Raw genomic sequence first — 20,189 nt, forward strand, 5'->3', positions numbered from 1 at the left:
CCAAGGTGCCAATCTGAATGACCTGCATCTCCCAAGGCCCACACTGACATCCAGTATGTTGGGAATAATGTTGAGCTTTCGAGAAAATTCCACTGCTATTTGTAGTAATATTTAAGCAATTTTCATCAGCCGTAATTGCTGCCAAAGGACGAATCTCTTATCAGTTTCTTGCGGCGAGACCTGCAGACACAGCCAGCCCAGAGTGTCTAGGAATTTTCATGTCCTCCCTTTGGGAATCAGCTGTAGCTCGTGTTTTGTGACCAGTCACTTCTGGCTGACGAGGGATTTGAGGGAAAGCAATACTAATTGTAACTAAGTGTCCAGTAGACAGTGTTACATGTATCAGTGAATGCTGGTATGCAACATATTAATTTGATCACTCTACATGCACTGCTCATACACATGAATGCTTAATTAAGATTGAATTTTGTATCCTTTGGCAAAAACTGATTACATTTCTGTATGGAACTATTTGAGAATTTGCCAAAGATTATCAGTTATGGAGAGCAGTAGAAACAAAGGGAAGTTAGCTTGAGTAAAAGTTTCTAATGAATATCTCAGGCAGTACAAGTTATTGACAGATAGAAGTCCGTCAATAACTTGTACTGCCAAATTGTCAAAGGGATTTTCTTTAGTGTGATAATGCTAATTTTGGTCAATTAGGATGAAGATGACGTTGACCATCCCATCTGTTTCTTTTCAAAAAATGTATAAAACACCAGCTACATTACAGCACGATTGAAAATTAGGCTTTAGCCTTGCAGCATTTCGAAGTGTACCTTGGGTCCAATCCTCTACCAACCATTGTATTTTCCGACCATAACCCCCCCCGATGCAGAACAGCAACCAACGCCTCATGAGCTGGTCTTTACTTTAACATTAATATCCGTTACAAGAAGGGTTTAGGTCAGGGGTGGGCAACTCCAGGCCTCGAGGGCCAGTGTCCTACAGGTTGTAGATCTCACCCTGGATCAACACACCTGAATAAAATGATTAGTTCATTACCAGGCCTCTGGAGAACCTCAAGACATGTTGAGGAGGTAATTTAGTCATTTAAATCAGCTGTGTTGAATCAAGGACACATCTAAAACCTGCAGGACACCGGCCCTCGAGGCCTGGAGTTGCCCACCTCTGATGTGTTTTTTGGTCTGCCACACCAGAGGGTCGCATAATTGTGTCCTGTGTCAATTTTGTTTTTTGACTCGGTAGCTGTAGGGGTGAGAAGCCATTTTTCTTTGGGAACCTTTTCTCCTGTTTTTGGTTAGGGAGGCAGGTAAGAAACCTGTATTTTTCTTTTGGGGTTTCCCGTGTAGGTAAACCAGCTGCATTTCATTTCTAGAGTGTTGTTTGTTGTTTTGGCCATGCTCATCCTGACACCCGCTACCTTTTGGGACTTAATAAACTGACTGGTTGTTGCAAACTCCGTGACCGTTGTTTTTTGGTTCGTCTTCCTTGAGAGCAGGGAGTGTGGGGACATTTTCCTTTTTTAAAATTTTTTCCTTGTGTTGCACGCCAGTTTCCCCTGGGCTGGGGTGTAACAGTTCCTTATAGGTCAATATCTCAGATGTCCTCAATTGACAGTCCCACCAGGCACATGACGCGGCATTTGGCCCAACCATCTATTGTGTATACGGCAGGAAATGTCCCTTCAGGATAGTCGGGCTCGAACCCAGGCTTCTCGTAGGGAAAGAGAGCGATCAACTGCAGCCGCTGTGAGGTAAGTAACTAAATCAAATTGGGCCCAGTTCTCCATTTGTAGAACATTTCAACACCTCATATGCTACATTATTACCGTATTTTCACGACCATAAGACGCACTGTACTAAAAGGCGCAGTCTCAGTTATGTGTGCCCTTACTGTATTTAACACACACATAAGGCGCACTGGATTATAGGGCGCATACAAGTACCGTGTGCGTATTTAAAAATAAAGCGGGAGCAAACCTGAGTTCGGTACTCACATTTTTATTACCAGTAATCGTCATCATCAACAACACACAAGCATACAAGTGTGCATATTTAAAAATAAAGCAGGAGCAAAACAAAGTTTGGTACTCACATTTTTATCATCAATCAAACCCATCGAAGTCCTCATCCTCTGTGTCTGAATTGAACAGCTGCGCTAAATCTCCATCAAACATGCCAGGTTCACTTTCTTCACTGTCAGAGTCACTTTCCGTGCCGTGCGGCTCCTCGGAAATGATGCCGGCTTTTGTGAAAGCTCGAACAACAGTGCCAGCAGACATGTTAGCCCAAGCATCTACAATCCATTGGCAAATTGTGGCGTAACTCGCCCGGCGCTGCCTTCCACTCTTGGTGAAACTGTGGTCTCCATCGGTCATCCATCGCTCCCAGGCCGCTCGTGAACGGGCGGTTCACACCGATGTACAGCGGTTGGAGTTCCTTTGTCAGGCCTCCCGGAATGACAGCAAGCTCACAGTTCATTTGTTTCACTAGTTTTTTCACATCGGCTGTGAGATGGGCACGCATAGAGTCACAGATTAAGAGCGATGGTGATGCGTGGAAAAAACCACCTGGTCTCCTTACATACACCTCCCTCAGCCACTTTTTCATCATTTCCTCATCCATCCAGCCCTTTTCATTTGCCTTAATGATGATTCCTGCTGGAAACTTCTCTTTAGGCAAAGTCTTTCGCTTAAAAATCACCATAGGCGGCAGTTTCTGTCCATTAGCATGGCAGCCAAGCACAACAGTGAAAGAAGACTTTTCATACCCCGTTGTGCGTATCGCTACCGTGCTGGTCCCCTTCTTCTCCACAGTGTGACTCACCGGGATGTCAAAAGTGAGCGGGACCTCGTCCATGTTAGTGATGTGGCTGGGCTGGATGTTTTTGTCGCCGATGTGTTTGCTGCAGTAGGAGCGGAAGATGGCCAGCTTTTCCTTATAATCCGCTGGAAGTTGCTGCGCTACCGTAGTCCTGGTCCGGATGGAAAAATGGCACCGTTTCATAAAACGAAAGCACCAAGACGGACCTCCTTGGAAATGTTCAATGTTCATCTCTTCAGCTAGTGAAACCGCTTTTAGCCGAATGGTGACCGTCGAAACGCCTCTCCCGCTCGTTCTTTGCTCGATGATCCAACGCTCAAGTCTTTCCTCCAACTCGGGCCACCTCGCCTTATGTCCGCGGAAACTCAGCTGCGTTTTCTTGACCTGCCGGAGCTTGTTTTCTAGCTTCCTCCATTTGCGAACCATCGATTCGTTAATCTTAAATTCTCTCGCCGCTGCTCGATTTCCATGTTCCTCCGCGTAGCTGATGGCCTTCAGTTTAAACTGTGCTTCATAAGCGTGTCTCTTTGCCATTTTCAGGGTTGTTAAAACAACGATGTTCCACATAATGCACATACCTGTCCTTTTAGACAGGTATGTGCGATTGTCCGGTATATACGATCAACGCCCACACTTCACCCTTTAGCGTTCTCATGGTGTTCTCTACTATGTCCTCCTTACAACACACAGGGCGCACTGCGCTATAGGGCGCGCCGTACTTTTTAAAGAAAATCTAAGACTTTTAAGTGCGCCTTATGGGCGTGAAAATACGGTATATATGTATATAATGCAGGGAAAAAACAGAACTGCTTTCCATCCATTTTCTTCTGCTTTATCCGGGGCCGGGTCACGGTGGCAGCAGCCTAAGCAGAGAAGCCCAGACCTTCCTCTCCCCAGTCACCTGCTTTAGCTTGTCTGGGGGAACACCAAGACGTTCCCAGGCAAGCCGAGAGATAATCTCTCCAGCGTGTCCTGGGTCTGCCCCGGGGTCTCCTCCCGGTGGGACATGCCTGGAACACCTCACCCAGGAGGTGCCCAGGAGCATCCTTGTCAGATGCCCGAACCACCTCAGCTGGCTCCTTTCGATGTGGAGGAGCAGCGAGTCTACTCTGAGCCCCTCCCGGATGGCTGAACTTCTCACTTTATCTTTAAGGGAGAGGCAAGCCACCCTTCGGAGGAAGCTCATTTCTGGCGCTTGTTTCCGCGATCTCGACCCCTATGGCACCTCCCGCGGGTGGTACGATAGGGGTAGGGCGCATTGTATGCCGGGCGGCAGCCAGGAGCGGATGCCCTGGCAGACCGATCCCTGGCTACTAAGACTGGCAATTGGGACATGGAGAAAGAGCCTGAGTTAGTGCATGAGGTTGAGAGGTACCAGCTAGATATAGTTTTTCTCACCTCTACGGATGGCTTGGGCTCTAGAACCAGTCTCCTGGAGAGGGGCTGGACTCTGTCTCAGTCTGAAGTAGCCCCTGGTGAAAGGCAGCGGGCTGGAGTGGGTATTCTAATATCCCCTTGGCTTGCTGCCTGTACGTTGGGGTTCTTCCCGGTGGATGAGAGGGTTTGTTCTCTGCGCCTTAGGGTTGGGGATTGGGTCCTGACTGTCATCTGCGCTTGTGCGCCGAGTGGTAGTTCAGAGTACCCAGCCTTCTTAGAGTCCCTGGGTGGGGTGCTGGAAGGTGCTCTGTGGAGACTCTGTTGTCCTGCTGGGAGACTTCAATGAACTTCAATTTTAAAGTTTACTGGATAAAGTGGCTGTGTTGATGCTGTTTTTAACATTCAAACATACAAAACTATATGTTTGAATGTTAAAAACATTCAACCACAAAGTTCTTTCATCTAAACTTGCACTTTTGAGGAAGCTATTGTTAGAACAATTAGCTTATAAAGTGAGACTCAGAGAAAAGGCTCTGGTGTGAAGTGTATGGTTTTCAGGGTTTTTATCGTTAAGTCTGTTTCCCTGGGTCTTTTCCCATGTTGTAGTCATGTGTCTTATTTTGAAAGAACTATTTAAGCGTTAACATAGCGATCAGAGAGCATAAAGAAGCAGAGAGGAGGATGTTACTCTCAATGTTGTTGGCGCATTTCAGGAGGACGCTGCTAATAAAGTTACACAATTACACAGCTGAATTCGCGTTTATTATTATATTTACAAAATACCACAGTTTTCGTCTTTGTATCGTTTTATTTTGTTGTATTTATCTTAAAGGCCGGTCCCTGAAAATATTGTCTGAGTTGTCCCTGGTGCAAAAAAGGTTGGGGAATGCTGCCCTAAAAAATGTAGAGAAAGTCAGGATCTTTGGGCTTATGTCCGCTAGGCATATTTTTTGTTTGTTTGTTTTGTTGTACTGTACTGCTCCAAGACTGACCACTAGCTTTTTTTTCTCTCTCTTTTGGCTCTCAGCGAAGGCGGTCGCACTTTTCTCCTCTCCTGCCCTTATCTTCCCTGCTTAGCTTCTTATGTCCTTGTCTTCTCTTGTGTTTTTACTTACTTTTCCTTGGAACACTCTCTCACAGTCTGTTCTCTAAAACCTAAAAGATGAATTATGGATTTGATCAACTGGTCTCTGAATGCAATTGACACCCCTTCTCAACGAGAAGTCCGGGCTCGAGTGAGCCTGACTGCTGAAGATATCTACCTATTTGGAACCATGATAACAGGGTTCTTGCTGATCGGAGCTGGCTTATCGAAGAATTAAGGAAGCGGAACCGGCTGTTCAAACCCCCACAAGGCTGCCCGCTGGGATTGAAATGATGGGACGAGGCGTGAGTTTCTCAAAATGGGCTCATTGAGTGCAGCACGGAGAAGATCTTGGAGAACGCATGGCTGCCGTGAATACTCAGAACAAGACCTCTGAGTGAAAAACTGGATTACATCTGGAGGGGCTAGCTCGAACAACACCTTTGAGCGCAAATTCGATTACATCTTGGGGAAGTGCACTGCGGTCGTTAGTTCTCAGAACTTGCTCTTTGACCACAAGAATGACAACATCACAGAATGTAAGTTTGGATAACATCATAGAAAGCTCACGGCTCTCCAACGGGAAATTGAGAGACTAGTGTTGGACTGTTAGAACAGCTTTGAAATTCATATGAGTTGTTCGCACTAAAGTAAAAACCACCATCACTTCATGCGGAGACCCCTTCGGCTCCAGCTGCAGCCTCAAGGCTGGAGCTGAACAAAACACCCTGATAACGACTGCGTTTAGACTGTTCCCCCCATTCCATGCAAGGCCACCTGGGTTGGCTGGAAGACTGTTTACTTAGCCTGGCAGGGCGAAGGACACTGTCTCAGCTGAACTCTGGACACACACACACACACACACATACACTGATATGCACACACTCATCCCCCCTCCCTTTCCAAATGCCTTCGATGCTTGTGCCCTACCGGGGAAGATGGCAGTCGACTGGACCAGCGCAGACACACTGCAGGATCGGATGCGCTGTCTACAGCGGCTCTCTTACCCTTTACCCTCCCCTGTTGCTTGTCTTGTGTTTCTATGGTGTATTGATAGTCATGTGCTTTTTGTGCTGAGGTGTTTTTTCTGTTATCAAACTGTTCTCCCACTAGGAGCTCAGTCTGAGTGGAGTTTTTTTCTCCTCCTCTTACCTCATGTTATGTATTTTCGTTGTTTTTTTTTTCCTATCAGCCTACCTTTCTGACATGTCTCCTCAATGTGATGTTTGTGTAAAGTTGGTCAGAAGGTTCCTTTGTAAGTGCGCATGCGCCATTAGCCTGCTGTAACCCTAATTTCCTTCAGGATTAATAAAGTATTCTGATATCTGAAACAACTTTTCAAGTGAGCACAGAGCAGAAGTACACAAGGGTGAAGGCTTATGAGAAGTGTTGGCACTGGGATCTGCAAAGTGTCATCTTAAGACTACTTGCAAGCAATTTATAAAGACCCACCCGGATGCCCTCCATGCTGTAAATATAAAGCATGTTCCAGACGACAGGCCTGCTCCCAGAGAAAATTATGTATTCAATCTGAATCAATGGTCAGGCTGCTACTTAGTACTGCTGTTAATATTTAATCAAGTACCATTTATATTGTCAGATAGACCCTATATAATATCCTTGCTCTTATACACAGCGACTTTACCATTTCTGGTTCGGGACCACTGTCTTCTAAAGGCTGGTAAGTCTTCTGGTACAAAATGTGAAGAAGTAAATGTGATGCATTCAGCTAGAAATGGAGCGGACAATGTACACTCCAATAGTGGATTTAGTGATCAGTGTTCATGACACTTTGCATGCTAATGATCAAGGAACTGACCTCACAGCCCATTGTTCATTCATTATGCAAAAATTATGCAAGTGTTTATAAGATTGGAGAAACCTGCAGTCAGCTGAGACTGAAGAAGTCTCTGGGATGAGTTACGAAACGTTTGTCCCACTGAAAACGCTACGTCCAGATGAACAGAATCAACTTCTGGGATTTCCTTACCTGGATGATTGAGCGTGCATCTAGATATTACCCACAATTACTTAGGTACACGGGAACAAAGGGACAGCAAGTCAGTTTCTTACAGAGGAAGAAATAAACAAATAATTATACTGCAATTAATTTTAAGCAGTGTGTAATTATTCAGAAAAAAAAACCTGAAAGATACGTCACATCTTTCTACATTTTATTTTTCATAGGATTCAGTTAATCTTTTACATACTGCCTGGATAAAATGACGAAAATATATGACTTACAATAAAAATATTTTTACTGCAACATAACAAAAAATGAAGGTTTGTGTCTTCATGGAGCAAAACACACTCACATCCTGTAAGAAAACAGACCACTGAAAACATTAAATATATTCTTACCCACGTGTAATTTTCCACATACTGCCTGTTTAAAATGACACAAATTTATGAATTTACTTTTTTTTACTGTAACATTAAAAATTGCAGGAATGGTTGTGTCCTTCTGGAGCAAAACAGACTCACACAATATTGTAAGACAATAGAGCCCATTTAAAACACATTTCCTGTGAGTTACAACAGAAGTGGCGCAGCACTGACACTGATAATTACCTCACAATGAACAGCCAAATAAACAGTAACAGGTCTGACAGTTTGACCCAGAAGGTGAACTCTTCTGACATTTTGCTTTTCTTGTGATCAGATGATGGGAGTAATGTTTGCTCTGCATGCTGTTTGTGGACACAGCCAGTGAAGTTTAACTTGCTAAACTTGTGTTGGGATAACTAACTCCATAAGCTAAGATTTTGTAATCGCGGCTCGATCACTTCACAACATTCATGATCTTCTCTTAAACTCTTTTTCTTTCCATCCTGTCTTGCAGCTCTATTGTCATCATCCTTTCCTGAGTATTGCCCTCTCTTTGAAAAAGGAAGAAGGGGCTCAGAATTGATGTAATCCTCCCCCACCTTCAACCCAAGTATGTGTGGTAGTCACTGCTACCACACAAACATGTCCTGAACCACGCTCACATACTTCTCTGTCACTTCTGACTTCATCATGCAGTACCACAGTGCCTCTTTTTGCACCCTTTCATGTTTTCACTAGATCTACAAAGACAGTGAAGCTCTGACTTTCTCAGGAAATTAAAGCTGAATTCTGTGAAGCCTGATCTCAAGCTTTTTAAGTTTGACGCAGCATCCAGAAGAACTTTTGTTCAGAACCCCCGTTTCTCCCACTGTGTTCAAATGAACCCTGTCAGGGTAATGTCCCATTGGTCTGCCACTTTTCTCACAGGAGGACACTTTGTGGGTCTTTTGATGGCTCAATAGACTTTTGTAATGGATGAAAGACTTTCCACACTGATCACATACAAATGATTTAACTCCACAGTGGGTGCGCTGATGTGATTTTAAGCCAGTCATACGAGTAAAAGCCTTTCCACAGTCACCACATACAAATGATTTAACTCCAGAGTGGGTGCGCTGATGTGATTTTAAGCCAGTCATACGAGTAAAAGCCTTTCCACAGTCACCACATACAAATGATTTAACTCCAGAGTGGATGAGCTGATGCATTTTTAACCTACTAATCCCAGTAAAAGAATTTCCACACAGATAAGAGCTGAAAGGTTTAACTTCACTGTGGACGCCCTGATGTCTCTCTAAGTGATCTCTATCCTGAAAAGACTTTCCACACTGATCACAGACAAATGATTTACCTCCAACATGGATCATATAATGTCTCTTTAAGTCACCTTTCTGAGTAAAGGTCTTTCCACACTGATCACAGCTGAATGGTTTAACTTCACTGTGGATGAGCTGATGTGCTTTTAAGCGGTAATTCTTAATAAAAGACTTTCCGCACTCACCACAGGTGAATGGTTTCACACCGGTGTGGATCAGCTGATGTGCCTTTAAATGACCTTTCAGAGTATAGCTCTTTTCACACTGATCACAGCTGAATGGTTTCACACCGGTGTGGATCAGCTGATGTGATTTAAAGTAAGCTTTCCTAGTAAAAGACATCCCACACAGATCACAGTTGAAAGCTTTAAATTTCGTGTGGACGACTTGATGTTGTTTTAAGGTGCATCTCTGAGTAAAGGTCTTTCCACATTGATCACAGCTGAATGGTTTCACACCGGTGTGGATCAGCTGATGTGATTTTAAGTGACCTTTCTGAGTAAAAGACATCCCACACAGATCGCAGCTGAATGGTTTCACACCGGTGTGGATCAGCTGATGTGCTTTTAAGTTGGATCTCTGAGTAAAGGTCTTTCCACACTGATCACAGCTGAATGGTTTCAAACCGGTGTGGCTCAGCTGATGTGATTTCAAGTGAAAAATCTGAGTAAAGGTTTTTCCACACTGATCACAGCTGAATGGTTTCACACCGGTGTGGATCAGCTGATGTGATTTCAAGTGAAAAATCTGAGTAAAGGTTTTTCCACACTGATCACAGCTGAATGGTTTCACACCGGTGTGGATTAGCTGATGTTTTTTTAAGCTGCATCTTAGAGTAAAGGTTTTTCCACACTGATCACAACTGAATGGTTTCACACCGGTGTGGATCAGCTGATGTGATTTCAAGTGAAAAATCTGAGTAAAGGTTTTTCCACACTGATCACAGCTGAATGGTTTCACACCGGTGTGGATCAGCTGATGTGATTTAAAGTAAGCTTTCCTAGTAAAAGACATCCCACACAGATCACAGTTGAAAGCTTTAAATTTCGTGTGGACGACTTGATGTTGTTTTAAGGTGCATCTCTGAGTAAAGGTCTTTCCACATTGATCACAGCTGAATGGTTTCACACCGGTGTGGATTAGCTGATGTTTTTTTAAGCTGCATCTTAGAGTAAAGGTTTTTCCACACTGATCACAACTGAATGGTTTCACACCGGTGTGGATTAGCTGATGTGTTTTTAAGCTGCATCTCTGAGTAAAGGTCTTCCCACACTGATCACAGCTGAATGGTTTAACTTCACTGTGGATCAGCTGATGTGATTTTAAGCTCCATCTCAGAGCAAAGGTCTTCTCACACAGATCGCAGCTGAATGGTTTCTCTCCACTGTGGATCAGCTGATGTGTTTTTAAGTTCCATCTCTTAGTAAAGGTCTTCTCACACAGATCGCAGCTGAATGGTTTCTCTCCACTGTGGATGAGCTGATGTGTTTTTAAGTCGCTACTCCGAGTAAAAGCCTTTCCACACTGATCACAGCTCAAGCTTCTCTCCTCCCTGTTGGCGCGCTTGCGTCTTCTGGGCTGCTTCATAGCAGGAAAAGTCTTTTCCACAGGGATCGCCGCTGGCTCATCTTTACTTGCTGGTGCTGGATGTTTTTGGTTGATGTCATCCATGTGCTGAGGTTTGGGCCTGCTTTCACTTCTTTCTCCTGTAATGACAAAGAACCCAAACAGTGACATCAGGTCTATACCTTCAGCTCATCCACAAGTGCCCCCTCTTACCTCACAAAGATAAACAGTTTCACCATCTGCCAAACGTCTCAGGTGCCTGGGGACGCTATGCTGTGGTAAACATTTGAAGTGAGCTCATTTTGGCGATAAAAGTAGTAAAAGTTCAACATTGTGAATAAAATTTTGGCTTGTGTGACTTCAAAGTTTTTTAGTTTTTACTTTGTTCAAATTTGAAGAACATCACACTTACAATGTGCAGTTCAGGTTGTATGTGTGAGAGCTGTACAACCAAATCCACACTGACTCAGATTTCCCTCTGATTAACCACGAGGGTGTCACAGTTATCAAAGTCTGCAGACACTGTCAGCTGCAATCAACACCTTTTATTATAATGCACAGGTGAGTTATAATGCATCTCCACTAGAAGATGGTCCCCTGTTATCTAGTTTTTCACAGGCAAGCGTGGGCGAGAGTCTACAGCTTTCTACCCCCCAAGGACACGTAGTCTAATGCCTTTATTTTTCAGGGCCATGTCCACTTAATACTACACTATACGGTTATATGGCATTTTAGTTAATATACAGCATAGAATTGAGGCACTTCAAATAATTTCATCTCAACACCTCCTTCCTGGAGATAAGGAGTCTCACTATCTGCCTAATGTCTCATGGTGCCTGGGAGTGTCAGTCCAACTCACTCACAATACCCATCTGTGTGTGGAATAACCTGTGAAATACATATTTGATGTTTTCCTATATGTAGAACCAAGTCACACAAAATGTACTATAGATACTACTAAAGTCATTTTGTCAAAACATATGATCAACACATAAAATAAAGAAATGTCCATCACAAGAGTTAGCAGCTTACACAAGAAAAGACGTCAGAAAGAATATGAAAGAAGAAAAGTGGATTTTTAATGAGGTCATGCTGAGCCTCTTGTCCCGATTGTTTTATGTTGGGCTGAGAACAAACAACCAATACTCAGATCAGGTCCAGTACACAACAATTATGTATTAAGCACATATGTGGGAGACGTACACGATACCACCCTCAGTGTAGTCTGGTAGATCTCATAGAGGAAGGACAAGAACTTCTTTATTTTATAGGGTTGTACACGCTAAAGATGCATGAGTAAGTTCCTTTTTACAACACTTAGAATGCCGTTTCGAGACCCTTTCACCCCCAGCTGTTTCCTGTTGATCGTTATGAGGCCCGTGATCGTGTATGCCACATCCTGAGTACATCCTGTTCTAACCGCCCCTGTGCAGGAACTTATGCAGTTACAAGCAAAACACTTCTTTTAATGTGTTTTAGTTTAAATATTCTTTTGCTTCTTGACTGACTGACACTTACTGAAATACTGCTACATGTATATTTCCCACAATATCCACAGACATCACCTTCATATCTCAAATGATAAAACATTAATGTACTGAGGCAGACAGAGAGGCTAAACAGAAGGCAGAAATCAAATCAAAGTGAGCTAAGAGAGAGAGACCCTGTAGAAAATGATGAAGTTAAGCAACCAGTGTAGTTATAACTGACTTACTCTGGATCTCCTCTCAGACTCAGGAGGGGGCGAGCGGGCCGGCTTTGTAGTTGGAGTCGGACCAGCAGAGACAATGGGCTCACTGACCTCCACTCCCCAAGTCAGTCACCACGAGGACAAGTTCTTTTTTTAGAGATGATTTAATCCAAGCTCACCAACAACATCATTCAGCTGTCCTCGTCAGAACTAATGAAATAAAAGCAGTTACATTTAGAAACGTCAGTGGTTTACAAAAACACATTTTTACCAAACTCAGCGAACAAGTGCGCATCCAGAAATAACTGTTTTATCTCGTTTGACATGGAAACTTAAAATTACAAAGACACACTGAACGCACCTTCCTACCAGCTGTAACCTAACAGGAGAACGTACGTTCGTCTTCGCAGCTGCAACACATACCTCACAAAAAGCCGTTCATCAATTAGATTTAACACGACGCTTCTCCACAATACTTTGATGCGGGTTCTTCAAAAAGTGCCCATTTTTAAAATGGCGGAAAGACACAGCAAAGAGCACAGTACGCACACTCCTCCTTCTTTGTCTTCTTCTTCTTCTTTTTTTTTACAAACCTTTATTTAAACATCATTATACAAAATAGAATTAAACAGCACTATATTAAAGGTATTGCACAAGCTCGTGGGAAAAAAAACATAAAAAGAGGGATGTCTTCCTAAACATTTGGATTTGTGAATATGAAATTTAACCATTAAGATTAACAAGTTAATCACACATCTGTTGTGGTTTTGGTGTTTGTGTAGACCATGTTTGTAAATAAGAGTCCAAGCTAAAAAAGCTTGGCGATGAAATGCAGAGATTTATATAGGGATTTTATCAATATTAAAATTATAAGTAAGGACACCTTCCTTAGAAAACATGTACATAGGTATAGTATCCAAATGGATGTAGGATTTGTAATTATATTTTTTAACCAATTTATTTTGAATGTGTTATTTAGAGTGTTAAAATCGAACACATTAAGTCCTCCATTGACACAGGAGTTCATAAGAACTGTTTTTTAAATGTAGTGTGTCCTATTTTTCCAAATAAAGTTGAAAAGTAACTTATCAACCTCTTTTATGAGTTTATTATCAAGGTGCAATGCCAATGCAGCGTATGTAAGATGAGAGATACCTTCTGCTTTAGTTTTTAATACTCTGCCTTTTAATGATAAATCTCTTAAGAGCCACAGAGTAAATCTGTGTTTGAGTTTCACTAGAATTAGATAAGAAATTTGATCAATTCTTCTTTCCTGGTTTTTGGTTATTACAATACCGAAATAACGAACTTCTTGTTTTATTGGAAGGAACAATAGTTGGGCAATTAACTAAAACAGGTACAGGGACCTGTTTTGGGACAGCCTCGTCTTTTCCCTCTTTGTATGTTAAATCTGGGTGAAGTACTGTTTGTTAATTTGATACTGCTGTTATTGTTATAATGTTTTAATCACCGTAGAAAGTAAGTACCAAAACCATATCTATCTAGAGCTTGAAATATAAATTCATGCTTCACCGTATCGAAGGCCTTGTAGAACTCTAAAAATAATATGAAACCACTGCTATTTATCAGAATAATCCAGAATATCTAAAACCAATCTGATATTGTTATATGTCTTTTGGGCATAAACCCAGATTGTCTTTCATCATTAACCGAGTCAACAACCATCTTAAGTCTGTTAGCTAAAATTAGAGCAAGTATTCTTTAATTATTGTTTAATAAGCTATTTGGTCCGCAATTATCAATCATTAAGAGGTCCTTATTTTGCTTCAGAAACAATGTGGTCAAACCTTGATTCATCGTAGTGGGAAGTTGGTGGTTTCATATGCTTTCAGCAAAAACCTCAAGAAGAAAGGAAGAGAACTCTTCAGAAAAAGTTTTATATAATTCTGCAGTATGATCATCTGTGCCTGGAGATGTATTATTTTTAATAGCCCAATTGCATCTGTGACTTCTTCTAATGAGACGGGTAGATCACATAATATAGAATCTTCTTGGCTGACAGATTTAACATTCAGCAATTATAAGAGGTGATCTGAAGCTTCCTGAGAAAATGTACAGCTAAAAATTCCTTATAGAAATGACTACAGAGTTTAGAGATTAATCTGTAATCCTCTGTTATAACCACATTTATCATTAATTTGCTAATATTATGCTTGAGTGTTTCTTTTCTAAGCTGAAGAAATAATAGGAATTGCACTCACCTTCTTCAAGATCTGGATCTGATAAAAGCTCCTTTTGCTTTGTCTGAGTATAAGCCATCTAATTTATCTTGTAATTTAGCAAGGTTCAATTTATCCTCTTCAATTAGTGTCAATTTGAGAGATTGTATTTTCTTCCTCTAATCTTTTCGATTTCACGTTAAGGCTGCCAACCTTCCTTAAATATTTGTCAATTTCAAATTTTAATAATTCCCAGTTATTTGCAAACTTTAATTTTTCTCGAGCTCTAGATCAATAGTTTGAGACCAGTTCTTTAAGATCCTTTTTCACATCATCTTTCTCTGTCATGAATCGCTGTGTGGCAGACAGGAATTGGGCCCAAAATGCAGGCTCTTAGACACGAGGGATGAACTCAAAACCACAGCTTTATTTGCTGGCCGGGAAAAGCATACAAAAGCAAAAGCAAACTAAACTGAACTGGAAAATGACAAACTAAACACTCAGGGAGACACAGGGAGTTCCACACAGCACGAGGAACGACGTGACACTGACTCAGAGAAACACAGGGTTTAAATACACTGGGAAGTGTGTGAGACACAGAAGGAGGGCACAGCTGGGAGAAATCAGAACTGACGAGACAAGGAAGCGTAATCTGAACACACTGAGATCAGACACGGACCTTCAAAATAAAACGGGAAACACACACGCAAAGACACAGACTCAGAGACGCAGGCTTAACGCAGAGACCTGACTACACTAGAGGGGATATACAGGCAGGGACGACAGAAAACAAAGGGAGCACAGAATAAACACTGGGAAACCAAAAACACAAACAGTTATCATTCATACTATCAAAAATAAGAGTACAAAATCAAAAACACTGGGTCACTGACCCAGAACCATGACACAAACTAACCAAAAGTCTATCCTTGAATGTCTCGAGTTAGAATTGTTGCACTAAGTAAACGTTTTGGAATGAGGATATTTGAATCTCCAAATGTCTATGAGTTTAAGGCGTACTATAACAGCTTTCAATGTAGTAGTAATTCTTTTTTTTTAACACTTGTAGTTTCCCAATTATCATACATAGCATTCTTATTATTTTAGAATAGAATACAATTCAACTTTATTGTCATTGCACATGCACAGGTACAGGGCAACGAAATGCAGTTTGCATCCATCCAGAAGTGCTTTAGCCATGATATAGATATATTACAATATATATTAGCAATAGTATAGATATGTAAGTATATTACAGAAATGGGTCTATTATGGTATGTTATAATGTACACGGTATGAAGTATGTTGTGAATATTCTATAACTATAAGTATGTACAGGCTGTAGTGAGTACAAGCTATGTACAGGCTATGAACAGGATATAAATATGAAAAACTATACAGAATATGAAATAAATAACTTTACAGAATCTGAGATATACAGCTATACAGAAATGGGAACTATGCAAGTTGTAAACGGTTGTAGGATTAAAGATTATCGAATGTACAGAATGATTATTTACACAGAGCTATACAGTAGTGCAGTTAAGATAAGTGAGGGTGTGGATAGTTTCTACAGAGGCTATATAAAGTGCTAGTGGTTGTGAGTGGTGGTTCAGTCCATGTTATTATTGTGTGTTTGAGGGTACAGTTGTCCATTGTGGGTCTGTGTATGTTCAGTCCATGAGTTTAACGTGGGTCAGATGTCAGGAGGCAGAGTTCAGGAGTCTGACAGCTGTGGGGAAGAAGCTGTTCCAGTACCTGGTGGTCTTAGTCCGGAGGCTCCTGTGGCGCCTCCCAGAGGGCAGGAGGGTGAAGAGTCCATGTGATGGGTGACTGGGGTCTCTGATGATTTTCCCAGCCCTTTTCAGACACCGCTTCCTGTAGATGTCTTTTATGGCAGGAAGTGGTGCTCCGGCGATGCGCTGGGCAGTTTTCACGACCCTCTGCAACGCCTTCTGGTCCGAGGCAGAGCAGTTCCCGTACCAGACTGTTATACAGTTGGTCAGGATGCTCTCGATGGTGCAGCGATAGAAGTTCACCAGGATGTCTGAGGACAGGTGGTTCTTCCTCAGAGTCCTCAAGAAGAAGAGGCGCTGGCGAGCCTTCTTGACCAGCTTGGAGCAGTTGGTCGTCCAGGTGAGATCCTCGGAGATGTGGACTCCCAGGAACTTGAAGCTGCTCACACGCTCCACAGCTGTCCCCTTAATGTGGATGGGTGGATGTGGGTCAGCATTCCTCCTGTAGTCCACGATGAGCTCCTTGGTCTTCTCGGTGTTAAGCAGCAGGTTGTTTGTGTCGCACCACTCAGCCAGACGATCCACCTCCTCCCTGTAGGCGGCCTCATCGTTGTCACTGATGAGGCCAATCACCGTGGTGTCATCTGCAAACTTAATGATGGTGTTGGAACCATCAGCCGGTCTGCAGTCGTGGGTGAAGAGGGAGTAGAGGAAAGGGCTCATCACACAGCCTTGTGGTACACCGGTGTTCATCGTGATTGTAGATGAGCAGCGGTTATCCAGCCGGACACGTTGGGGGCGGTTGGTCAGGAAGTCCAGTAACCATTTGCAGATGAGGGAACTGATACCCAGGTCTGTCAGTTTCCTGATGAGTTGTGAGGGGTGGATTGTATTGAACGCTGAACTAAAGTCTATAAACAGCATTCTGGCGTAGGTGTTGTTGTTGTCCAGGTGTGAGAGGACAGAGTGCAGTGCGATGGAGACTGCATCCTCTGTGCTCCTGTTCTGGCGGTATGCGAATTGGTGGGGGTCCAGGGTGGGGGAGAGACAGGATTTGAAGTGTGCTAGGACCAGCTGCTCTAAGCACTTAGTGATGATGGGGGTGAGTGCTACTGGGCGGTAGTCATTGAGGCAAGATGGGTTGGAGTTTTTGGGTATCGGGACGATGGAGGTGGATTTGAAGCAGGCCGGTACCACAGCGTGGGCCAAGGACAGATTGAATATGTCTGTGAGCACTCCTGCAAGCTCCCCAGAACACGCTCTGAGAACACGCCCGGGGATGCCATCAGGACCTGCAGCCTTGTGGACATTGATCCTGCTCAGCACCGCTCCTACATCGGTGGGGGAGAGAGTCAGAGGTTGGTGATCTGGCGTCATGTCTGCTTTGGTTGTGGTTGTGGGGTTCCCTCGCTCAAAACGAGCATAAAAGTTGTTGAGCTCATTGAGGAAGGAGACATCAGAGGATGCGGGGGAAGGTTTGGTGGTCCTGTAGTCTGTGATGGTCTGGAGTCCTTGCCACATGCGTCGGGGGTTGGAGTTGGAGAAATGTTCTTCTACCTTCTTTTTGTAATGGTGTTTGGCTTTTTTGATGCCCTTCTTTAGAAGGGCATTAAAGGGCATCATTTTACATAAAGGGCATCATTTTACAGAAAACCACAAAACAACAATCCCACAGATCATAAATACAGATAATACCAAGACAGGAAAAGGGAACAAAAACACTAAACAAACAAACAAGCAAAAACAAACAAACAAAAAAACAAACAAAAAGCACAGCAACAACAGCAAAAAAAAAAGAAAGGGGGGGGGGGGGGTGCACCTCTCTATTGTTTTTACAGGACTGTTCTAGGGCAAACAAAAACACTGAAGATTCCAGTTCCAGACCGGATAAATTGTTGACGTATGTTAACAGAGGGTTCCACGTTGTGTGGAATTTGCCGATGGATCCGTCCAGAGTACATCTGATTTTTTCCAGTTTGACATTTTGCATAACATCCGTTATCCAGCGGTGGTGTGATGGAGCAGTAGTAGACTTCCATTTAAATAAAATCAGGCGTCTCGCTAATAATGACAAAAAGGCAATAACCCTCTGTAAATGGGCAGGGGGAACAGAAGTCACAATACCAGAGAAACAACCAAAAATTGTCACCAAGGGGGAGGCGAGATGTTATAGGCATAGGCTTTAGAGATGACTTCAAAAAATGATGACCAGAAAAGAGCAATTTTCGGACAGGACCAAAACATATGAAGGGAAGTAGCTGGAGTCTGTTTGCATCTATCACACGATGGGTCTATGTCTATGTTCGGAAATATTTTTGCTAGTTTAACTTTTGAAAAATGTAACCTGTGTAACACTTTGAATTGTATTAGGGAGTGTCTTGAACATATAGAAGACGAATGGACCCTGGTAAGAGCCATATCTCACTCTTTGTCAGACAGCTGGGCACTGTCGTGGAAAATTTAACAATAACCTGCAACACACCCAGCGAGCTTGATTTGAAGTGGGTTTAATAAACACATTGCGATGTGGAGAGAGCATCCCAGTGAAACACCAGGACCACCTCCGGATTGTGGCCACCGCCCTTACATCTTATATACAGACACACAGACAAAGAACATTCCACAACCTCACATGTTGGCCCCTCTCACAGGGGGCTATAACTCCTCCCTCACAGAGAGAATTATGACCTTGTTTTCTGCTTGGCTGTCACCTAAGGATTTACATCCCTGATAAGCAGAAGGAGCCTCACTATCTGTTTAATGTCTCCCATTACAATGGCCTCACTGTGTTAACTTTCCACATGCATGTAAACTAGTGACAGGAGTGCTCTTACTATAGTAAAGTGAGAAAGTGATATTACTATAACTAATGTGATATGATTAAATATGTGATAAATACATGAGAAAAGAAATCTAACACCACAGCACCCAAATCATTCTCCCACTGTTCTCGAATGTATGAAATAGACAGGTTATATGTCTTAGTTACATCAAGCTGCTCTCTCATAAGAACCCGTTGTTAAGATAAGGAAGTTTTTAGGTGTGTGATATATTTCCCACTTTATCATTAAATCTCCCAATTTATTAACTGTTTCTGTAAAAGACCCTCTTCCCCAGTGTTATTAGGGATTGATTTTTTGCAACAGAATTATAGATCTTTCCTCTCTGTCTATGCAGCGTACTGTACTCTTTACTATTGTAGGGCCATCAGCCCGTTTAAAAGGTGTGAACCCTCTCCAAGGCATTTACAATTATCTTTACTGTGCCCACATCAGTGATTGGGGAAACCAAAACAACCACAACTCTGGAAGAACGACTTCCTTCTTTAGTGCTTCCAGCATGTTTGAGGCCGATCAAAATCCCTCAATGAAATGGGATAAACCAAAAATCCAATCTTTACGGTGTCAAATGTGTAAAAATTGAGTACACATGTCAAAAGAACTCACAACTGTTGTTACTATTGTTAAATTCTCCCAATTCTTTCGATCTTTGGGCTGAAGGATGGACAATATTCGGTGTACAAATGCTCAATCAACAATCTTTTATTACATACAATTGAACACTTTATGAGCACAAACCATCCGGATGGGGAGACATGCATGAAGAGGGTCACAGCAAATCTCAAACTGGTGGAGGGTTACTCAAACTCTTATAGCCTCTAGTGGCCCCCACCTAGTCATAAAAACCTAAACATTCACATTCTTTCTAACTCCTAGCGAGCCTGACTTATGGCCTTGGCTCCCTGTTTTGTCTGCCTTCAACAACGGTGGGGGTGTAGTCTCCCGTGGAATGTGCTCTCTGTCTCCTCCACTATCAGAAAAAGCAAGGACCTGACTCTCTGAAAACAGCATTTCTTATAACTCAGCAGTATAATGCATCATAAACAATATCATTCATTCACACTGAATCAGCAGTCTAACGTAATACAAATCAGTTTAATAACTGTAATAGTTTTCACCTAATTCAGGAGAATACTACAAACTAAAACTACATAATGATTTCACAATCTTTAATTAGGGGTATAACATGGCATAAGATCATATTATAATCCCACACTATGTTTACTCAGACAATGAGGGCCTAATGCACTTACACATCAGGAACTGACATGCTAGATAATCAGTCT

General features: G+C 42.5%; 1 protein-coding gene across 2 annotated transcripts; it reads right to left on the reverse strand.

The window, feature by feature from the left end:
* Nucleotides 1-7,030: 7,030 nt before the first annotated feature.
* On the reverse strand, nucleotides 7,031-12,709 carry LOC147321687 (uncharacterized). Of its 2 annotated transcripts, none has more exons than XM_086305778.1 (3): nucleotides 12,571-12,709; nucleotides 12,172-12,357; nucleotides 7,031-10,597 (listed from the first exon to the last, which is right to left on the reverse strand). In XM_086305778.1, the coding sequence occupies exon 3, from the start codon at nucleotides 10,560-10,562 to the stop codon at nucleotides 8,352-8,354; it is 2,211 nt and encodes a 736-aa protein (XP_086161904.1). In that variant the 5' UTR covers nucleotides 10,563-10,597; nucleotides 12,172-12,357; nucleotides 12,571-12,709; the 3' UTR covers nucleotides 7,031-8,351. The 2 variants fall into 2 exon arrangements, with proteins under 2 accessions (XP_086161904.1, XP_086161905.1); XM_086305779.1 differs by having other exon boundaries at nucleotides 12,509-12,662.
* Between the last annotated feature and the right edge of the window lie 7,480 nt (nucleotides 12,710-20,189).

This window comes from Aulonocara sp. 'chitande type north' Nkhata Bay, linkage group LG9 (genome assembly GCF_057382095.1).
Source record: "Aulonocara sp. 'chitande type north' Nkhata Bay isolate Kocher_YH1m ecotype deep benthic linkage group LG9, A_spYH_male_GT1.1, whole genome shotgun sequence".
In the NCBI taxonomy this organism is placed as follows: Eukaryota; Metazoa; Chordata; class Actinopteri; order Cichliformes; family Cichlidae; genus Aulonocara; species Aulonocara sp. 'chitande type north' Nkhata Bay.